At 29.5% G+C, this 9,834-nt stretch overlaps 1 protein-coding gene across 1 annotated transcript; it reads left to right on the forward strand.

Annotated features, from left to right (window-relative positions):
• Positions 1–6,001: 6,001 nt before the first annotated feature.
• On the forward strand, positions 6,002–9,468 carry LOC131620706 (NAC domain-containing protein 62-like). Its single transcript, XM_058891854.1, has 5 exons — positions 6,002–6,348; positions 6,969–7,246; positions 7,370–7,714; positions 7,856–8,125; positions 8,367–9,468. The coding sequence occupies exons 1-5, from the start codon at positions 6,138–6,140 to the stop codon at positions 9,279–9,281; spliced, it is 2,019 nt and encodes a 672-aa protein (XP_058747837.1). The 5' UTR covers positions 6,002–6,137; the 3' UTR covers positions 9,282–9,468.
• Positions 9,469–9,834: the final 366 nt, after the last annotated feature.

The raw sequence follows: 9,834 nt of genomic DNA on the forward strand, positions 1-9,834 counted from the left end.
TAGAATTTGAAGCAAGTTTTGGTAGTCTGAATCTTATCTTTACTCCTTAACCAAAGCAAAGCATGGTCAGAAATCGCTGGATGTTGAATCTGTAATGTAGTATCAATATGCTGCTGAAACCAACTGGTATTGGCAATCACTCTATCTATTCTAGAATAGATAGCATCATCAGTCTGTTTATTGACTAAATTCTTGTGCTGGCGACGCATCATTCAATATTATAGTTTTAATTTTATAAAAAGGGATGTAATGGATAAATGCAGTAATGTTTTATATATATATATATATATATATATATATATATATATATATATATATATATATATATATATATATATATGAATGTTATATTTACTCCAAGAGTAAGTTATTATAGTTTACTTCACATCTTAACCATTTATTCTTTTCAATCTAATGGTTAAAAATAATAAGTCATTAAATGTGAAAAGAGAAAACTATTCCTTATTATTTTTAACCATTAGATTGAAAAAAATTAATGGTTAAGATGTGTAGTAAGCTATTATAACTTACTCTTGGAGTCAATATATTCCTCTTCATATATATATATACCACAAAAACGTACATGTAAAAGTACAAAGTAATTTAATATTATCAATAATACTTATCAAATTTTCTCATCATCTCACAATCATTTCCTTAATCACATCATCTTGAAAGTATATCTTTATCCTCTTTAATTTTTCTTTATCACTTGAAAATACATTTATACAGTCATATCATATCTTAATTTTTTCCTTTAAAATTTATTATTTTTTTAAAAGGTCAGTCCGAAGCCCGTTTGGCCTGACCCAGTCCATGAAAAACATAGATTCGATGGACTGACCCAAAAAGACAAAGTCGTGTTTTTTAAAGTATTTTGTGACCCAACCCACACTAAATTCTTAGACTTATGGGTCGGTTCGATAGACTGAGCCCATTTTGACAGCTTTACACATATGCATGTGCATATTTTTTTTTAGTCTTTTTGAGTTATATAATATTAAATTCTCCAACATTATTAATAATATTCACGTAATAATTAACCTATCTATAATTGCAGACATTTTTTTTTTTACATCATAATTTCATTTCTATCTTTAGCCGTATAATCAACAATATTATATTATATATTTAAAAAAATTGACTGATTAAATGTTTGTTATTTTTCACCAACAAAACAATGCCTTTTTAATATGTTTTTTAATAAGATATAAGTAAATCTTTTCAAAACTTGTTTAGAATAATTTTTCCTACTTAAAATTAAATTTGTCAAAAAGTACACTTTTTTTATAAAATCAAACATTGCATTTAATTAGGGATGACAACGGGTCGGGCCAGTACGAATTTCACACCACTAAAATCGGTATCGGAAATCGGCACCCGAATCCAAACCCAAACCCAAATGTTGTTCGGGTGGTAAAATAACACCAACACCCACACCCGTTGAATTCGGTTTTTTTACCCAAACCTAAACCCGCAACAAAATACATAAAATATATTTTTCTACAATTTTCCTACAACTTTCCACAAAATATATATATATATATATATATATATATATATATATATATATATATATATATATATATATATATATATATATATATATATATATATAGGCATATCTAGTGAGAATGTATAAGTTATATGAGAATGTGAGAATGAATAAGAACCATCAGATTTAAAAAGGAGTTGTTGAGATTAAATTGTGATATTCACTAATCAAATTTTAAAAAAATCTTTTAATCTCAACCATTAAATATAAATCCAATGGTTGTTATTACATTCTCACATTCTCATATAACTTACTCATTTTCATATATATATATATATATATATATATATATATATATATATATATATATATATATATATATATATATATATATATATATATATATATATATATATATATATATATAAATAGGGGACGACTCAAGTGAGAACATTTGGTTATTATGAGAAATGAGAACAATGAATCACGACCATTAAATTTGATTTTAATGGACTGGATTGGTTTCTCTTTCTAAGATCCAGTCCATTAAATATTAAGGATCTTAGAAAGAGAAACCAATTCACTCCATTAAAATCAAATTTAATGGTCGTGATTCATTGTTCTCATTTCTCATAATAACCAAGTGTTCTCACACACATATATATATATATATATATATATATATATATATATATATATATATATATATATATAATGACATTTTTATATGACCAATCCTTTTTTTCTCTCTCCTCCATTATTAAAATAAATGATGAAAGAGAGAGAAAAAACAATGACACATAATCTCCACTATTTATTTTAAAATCTAATGGTTCAGATTCATTCTTACATTCTCATATAACTTACTCATTCTCATAAGATACGTCCTCATATATATATATATATATATATATATATATATATATATATATATATATATAGGGGACGACTCAAGTGAGAACACTTGGTTATTATGAGAAATGAGAACAATGAATCACGACCGTTAAATTTTGATTTTGTTGATTTTAATGGATTGAATTGGTTTCTCTTTCTATGATCCTTAGTATTTATTTTAAATCAACATAGAAAGAAAAACCAATCCAGTCCATTAAAATCAACAAAATCAAAATTTAACGGTCGTGATTCATTTTTCTCATTTCTCATAATAACCAAGTGTTCTCACTTGAGTCGTCCCCTATATATATATATATATATATATATATATATATATATATATATATATATATATATATATATATATATATATATATATATATATATATATATATATAAGCGGGTGTGATTTTGGGTTTCGGGTGCGAGTTTCACACTACCCAAACTCGCACCCGAAATATCGGGTGATATCCGAACTCAAACCCAGTCAACTCGGGTTTTAACTCATGGACTCGGGTTCGGATGCGGGTGGGCTCCGCATCTGCGGGTCTGCTTGCCATTTCTACATTTAGTTTGTTATATATTTATATTGTAATTAATTTTTTTTTCAAATTTATTTATATTTATATTATTTTATTATGTATGATAAATATGTTTAAAATTTTAATTTAAAGATTGAACTTAAGAAATTATGTAGGTGACTAGGCGTTGAGATTTTCTTTTTGAGATCGAGTGAGGGCCCGTTTGTTTTGATTTTGAAAGAAAATAGTTTTTATAGTGTTATAAAGGGTCTTTTTATTTCAACTTTAAAAAATTGATTTTACAAAAATATTTTTTTAAATATTACAAGTCTTTTTATATTCGATTTTTCTAAATTGAAAGATTAATTTTGACATCTTATAACATAAGCATACATTATTAAAGATTAAAAGATAGTCAAAATTACAAATTTTTAAAAAAAATTTATCTCACAAATAATTTTTATAAAAAATTATTTGAAATAACTTTAAAATAAGTGATTTATTTAAATTTTGATATAAAAAAGAATTTTAATAAAATGATAAAATATCTAAAAATAACTATTGAAGTCAAATTTTCCATTAAAACTTTTATAAAAAATTATTTGTAAATATTTTTTGCACAAATTTTTTTTTTAAAAAAAATTCAAAACAAACAGGCCAAAATTTTGTGTAAAACAATATTTAGAGAAATTTTCATAAAATTTTCAAAGAAAAATTTAATTTTAATAATTATTTTTAAAATATCATTTAAAAAAATTTATTAAAAAAAATTGAATATTAAAATTTCAAAAAATCACTTAATTTAATAAAGGGTTAATACTACTTTACCCCCTGCCATATAAGCGAGATTCGGTTTACCCCCCTTAAAAAAAAAACTTATTGGACAAACCTTGCAAAATAAAGATTCCATCAAATTTGACCCTGATCAGTTTTTTTGGCCAAGATTCTTAGAATCTTGCCTACGTGGCATTTTTGGTAGTGCTGACTGTACAGCACATTGCTTATGTGGCACAGTCAGCACTGCCACGTGGAATTTATTTTTTTGAAAAATTTTTTTATTAATTTTTTTTAATAAAAATTTAATATTTTTTTAAATTTTTTTAATTAATTTTGTTGATTTTTTTAAAAAAAAATTAATATTTTTTTTACTTTTTTATTTTATATAAATTATAAAAAAATTGAAAAAGAATTATAAAAAATTGGAAAAATTAAAAATAATTAACGTTTTTATTAATTTTTTTTTAAATTTTTTTTCCAAAATTGTTTTACTGTTTTTTTTTATTATTTTTAAAATTTATTTTTATTATATATAAATTCGCAGGTATTTTCAAATCCGTAGGTAAATCCACAGGTATTGTCAAATTCGCAGGTAAATCCGCATGTATTTTTAAAGGTAAATCCGCAGGTAATTTTAAATTCGTAGTTAAATCCGCAGGTATTGTCAAATCCGTAGGTAAATCCGCAGGTATTGTCAAATTCGTAGGTAAATCCGCAGGTATTGTCAAATTCGCAGGTAAATTCGCAGGTATTGTCAAATTTGTAGGTAAATCCACAGGTAAATTTGCAGGTATTTTTAAAGGTAAATCCCCAGCTATTGTCAAATTCGTAGGTAAATTCGCAGGTATTGTCAAATCCGTTGGTGAATCCGCAGGTATTCTTAAAGGCGTACGTAAATCCGCAGGTACTGTCAAATATTTTTTAAAAACGTAAAAAAATATTAAATTTTTTTCAAAAAAAAAATATTTTTTTTTTAAAAAAAAATATTAATTTTTAAAAAAAATTAATTTTTTTTAAAAAAAAAATTCAAAAAAAAATTAAAAAAATAAATAAATTCCACGTGGCAGTGCTGACTGTGCCACATTGCTTATGTGTTGTACAGTCAGCACTACCAAAAATGCCACGTAGGCAAGATTCTAAGAATCTTGGCCAAAAAAACTGATCAGGGTCAATATTGATGGAATCTTTATTTTGCAAGGTTTGTCCAATAAGTTTTTTTTTAAAAGGGGGTAAACCGAATCTCGCTTATATGGCAGGGGGTAAAGTAGTATTAATTCTTTAATAAAATATAAAATTTTGCTACAGAGACTATTCTATTTTCAATCTATGATTTATAAAAGATACTTTAGAAATTATTAATTGATTATCAATAAACTCTTTATTTTTAAATATTAAAATTAAAAATTACTTTTAACTTTACGTGGGACCACTAAAACACTAAATTCAGCGATTTATAGAAACAACTATTCTAGAAAACTATATTTTGTTAAGGAAATTTAAATACTTCACATTCACACCGTGTGAATCCCGCGTATTCAGTCATATATTTTGTTAAAGTTTTTATTAAATATATTGCCATATAGTAATAATATAAAATAAAAAGTTGATATATATAATAGTTATAGAAATTTAAATACTTTACATTGCGTAAATTAAGTGTATTTAATTTAGTAAATTTTGTTGAATTATTTATTAAGTATATTATTATATATTTTACTAATAATATAAAGTATATATATATATATATATATATATATATATATATATATATATATATATTAAAAAAAATTAAATATTTCATACCGTGTGAATAATGTGTATTCAATTTAATACATTTTATTAAGTTGTTTAAGTTTATTACTACATAAAACATACGTTTAATGTTTTTTAAATTATAAAATTAAAAATTTATTTTTAATTTAGATACCGTATATACATGTAGTTTAGAGCCTCTTTGAGGCATACAGTAGGGCAACTCACATGTTTCAGTTTAGAGCCTGTATTTATGAAAGATTTCATGTACTTAATTACAGATACATCTACGAAAAATTCTGTGTGCATGTTAAACAAAAAGATACTTTCCGAACACGAAGATATTTTTGTCAATTTGATAATGCATAAGAGTCCATATATATATATTATTAAATTTTTTATTTATAATAATACAATAAAGTGCATATAATTAAATTTTTTCTATATAACACGTCAGTCAGCCAGTATATCCTCTCCCTCGATTTTAACACAATCACTATTTCTCAGCAACTTCTACTTTTTCACCACACTCCCTTTTTCTCAGCAACTTCTACTCATTTTTTAATCTATATATAAACCCAAAACAGAAAAAATTTAACAACACCATTTTAAAATCCCTAAAATATTTTTCACTATACAAACCTCAATCTCCCTTTTTCTCTCTTTCACTTTCCCTTTCGCTTTTCATCGTCCGTACAATGGGTGCCGTCGTCGAGTACTTACCGCCACCGCGCGAGGAGGAGTTGGCCGTACTGTCTCTCAACAAGCTGCCGTTAGGTTTCCGGTTCCGTCCCACCGACGAGGAGCTAGTTGATTACTATCTCAGGCTTAAGATCAACGGAAACGGTGATGAAGTTTGGGTTATCCGGGAGATTGATGTTTGTAAATGGGAGCCTTGGGATTTGCCTGGTAAAATTGATTTCTGTTTGTTGAATTTTATGTTTCTTGTTTTCAAGATTTGGAGTAGTTCTAATTTTAGTCAACGGCATTTTGATTGTGTGATTACTTGTGTTTGATGTGTAAATTAAGAAGTGTTTTAGTTTAATTTTGTTTTTCTTTTACTCTTTTTGTGTAATTGAGCATGCTATGAGTTTTTGTATGGAAAGATTGGGGGAAATTAATTTGAATGTTAAGATGTAGTTGTGATGTTTGTTTTGATGTATGTAGCACTAACACCTCCGAAAAAAAGCGTGCGTGTCTGATTGGTTTCGGTGACGACATCTACACAGACACTTGTGATTTTGTTTGATTTATTTATTTTTTTCATTATTACCTGTGTCACTGTGACAGTGTCGGGGTCGTGTTCGGATTGTCCGTGCTAGGTTTTGATGGTTTTGTTGGCGATGGAGTTTGTGGGGGGTTTTGTTGTAGATTTAACTTTTATGAAAATTGGGGGAAATTAATTCTGAATGGTTAGATCATGTGGTTATGTTTATGTTATGGTAATTGATAGGATGATTTTGTTTTTGTTGGCTGAAAATTTTGTGATTTTATTGATGGATGGGTTTATGGGTTTTCCTTTATTGTAGATTTATCTGTAGTGAGGAACAAGGATCTGGAGTGGTTCTTCTTCTGTCCGCAGGATCGGAAGTATCCGAATGGGAATAGGTTGAACAGAGCGACGGAGCATGGTTATTGGAAGGCGACGGGTAAGGATAGGATGATTAAGTCTGGACCGATATTGATTGGAATGAAGAAGACTCTTGTTTTCTATGCCGGTCGTGCTCCCAAGGGGCAGAGGACCCATTGGGTTATGCATGAGTATAGGCCTACCTTGAAGGAGCTTGATGGTACTAACCCTGGACAGGTATACTTTCACCCTAATGAACCTTTATCGTGTTCTAGTTAATGTAGAGCTATCTCAATTTATGAATAATTAAACAATCATATGTTGTTAACTTTTCAACTTGGTTGATTTGACTTATGCCAGAACCCATATGTCCTATGTCGCTTGTTTAAGAAGCAGGATGAGAGTCTCAATAATTCAAACTGTGGTGAAATCGAGCAGACTGCCTCAACTCCTATGACTACGTCAACTCCAATGATCACCTCAACTCCTGCGACCGCCCATTACTCTCCAGAAGAAATACAGTCTGATCCAAATATGGTTCCTGTAACTTCCTCACCGGCCACAGAGGATGATAAGCACCTACCAGATATCCCTGAAAACTCCGGGGAAGCAATATCTAATGTTATAACCCCATCTGATTGCTATAGCGAAGCATGTAATCCTGCTGATGCACAGTATCAAATTGGAGAAATACCGGCTGCAGAGGTTAGATGGGATAACTGTAATTGAGTTTTAATCTATTATTTTGTTCTTTTTCTTTTATGTTTTATTTGTATGACCCCTCTATTGATTTAAATTCACTGAATTTGTTGATTTCCTAACCATACTTGATGTTAACTACTTCAGGAGGACCCGTTGTGGAACTTTGGCATATTTGATGACCCATTATTGGAGCCATTGGATGATAAATTATTCTCCCCACCCCATGCACATTTTCCACCAGAATTTTACCTTCAAGCCAACAATGAATTATTTCAATATGATACAAATAAGACAGATGATTCAGACTTTTTGAACTCGGCTATTAATTGGGACGATCTCTGTGATTCAATCTATCTTGATGATGAGAACAGTGGGCCATGCAGTGCTTCAGATGTGGAAATGGCCAATATGACGGTTAGTAGCAGCAGCTCTGATCCCTTTATTTATTGTTTTTTGTCATCAGAATGACATTTGTTAGTTTCGAAACACCTAGTGACAGTTCTAATTCTAACCCTTTTCCTGTTAATGTTCTTAAGCTGATTGCCCTCTCTAAGTGACACCTGAAAACTCAAACTTTTATGTATATATGTACAAGTATATTAAGCTCGGTTTGCAAATGCCATATATATAATATTAATCTGATTGTATGCTGCAGCATCCGCAAGCATCACATGCTTATCCCGAGGGGGCTATTCTGCACAATAGCGATGTAGGATCGTTTCAGAACAATTTCCAGATGACATTTTCAACCGATTTTAGTATGGGCCAAACGCCCACTGTGACCAATGATTATCAGCAATCAGGGAATTTGGATGCCGTTGTCCATGGCGACAACACTGGAATCCGAATAAGGAGTCGACAAGGACAAAATGAACAGCCATACATGAACCCAGTGATGCAAGCACAAGGTAGTGCCCCAAGGAGAATACGATTGGGAGGGTTTGTGAATCATTCCCTTGGTTCCGATGAGACGACACATTCCTTTCGTTCTGAGGAGACGACACATTCCCCTTGTTCTGAAGAGACGACAAAAGATGGGAGTTGTACATCAGAATATGAGCAATCAAGGAATTTGGATCCTGTTGTCAATGAGGACACTAGTATCAGGATAAGGTCTCGACAAGGAAGAAATGAACAGCCAAACATGATTCCAGTGATGCAAGCACAGGGTAGTGCACCGAGGAGAATACGATTGGGAGGATTTGTGACGCGTTCCCTAGGTTCCGAAGAGACGAGAAAAGATGAGAGTTGTGCACCCGAAAACCATAACTCAGAAACCATCATTGCCAGCGAATCATCTATTTTGCAGGAGAGGGAAGTATCAGAAAATCTTGCTACTGTTGCGAGTATTTCCGACACCAACTATGTGGATGAACTAGAGAAGACATCTCCGACAGAATCCACCTTGGGGTGGAAAGACTTTTTAATGGGCAAAAGGGCCCATAACACATCAAAGCCATCCTCGAATCGGTCCAAGTGGTTTGCTGTTCTTGCTGTATCTGCAGGTGTACTGATCTCGTCAGTAATGTATATGAATATTTGGGGATATCTTAGATTTGAAACTGCTTAATAGCTGATAATTCCTTTGTGTAGAATTTGCCTCCATTGTTTTTTTGTGCCAGTGAAGGGCATTGTGTAGGGTTGGCTTTTCCTGTATTTGTCTATAAAAACAGTCATATAATATACAGTGTGCACTTGTCACCGCAGTAGTAGTAGCAAAATTAATGCAATTATTGATGCGCTTATCTTTTGACTCATTCTACTTGCTATTTTGGATATGAAAATTTGCATTATTTTAATATTCTTTCGTTGTTCATGCTTTCAGAACCGACAACAAGGTTCATAGCAACAAGGACACAGACATAAAAATTTTTTTTTTACACAATCAATCATAAAATTTTAATTAATTATTTTAATTAATTACTCTTTTGTACACAATCAATCATGAAATTTTAATTAATTAAAAAATAAATTCAACATTTTCTCTTTTTTCGTAATCACAACCATTTAATGAGTCTAATTAAAAAAAATTAAAATTAAAATAAATTCAAAATTTTCCTTTTTATTTTTATTAGTTATTCCATAAATTCAATTAAAAAAGAAATTAAAATTAAAATAAATTC

Source organism: Vicia villosa, linkage group LG7 (assembly GCF_029867415.1).
Source record: "Vicia villosa cultivar HV-30 ecotype Madison, WI linkage group LG7, Vvil1.0, whole genome shotgun sequence".
Taxonomy (NCBI): domain Eukaryota; kingdom Viridiplantae; phylum Streptophyta; class Magnoliopsida; order Fabales; family Fabaceae; genus Vicia; species Vicia villosa.

Excerpts from the sequence above, each read along its gene's own strand:
- LOC131620706 (XM_058891854.1), top strand. The coding sequence starts at position 6,138 with ATGGGTGCCGTCGTCGAGTACTTACCGCCACCGCGCGAGGAGGAGTTG. Across the intron at positions 7,247-7,369 it reads ATGGTACTAACCCTGGACAG|AACCCATATGTCCTATGTCG; the intron begins GTATACTTTCAC and ends GACTTATGCCAG. Across the intron at positions 8,126-8,366 it reads TGGAAATGGCCAATATGACG|CATCCGCAAGCATCACATGC; the intron begins GTTAGTAGCAGC and ends TGTATGCTGCAG.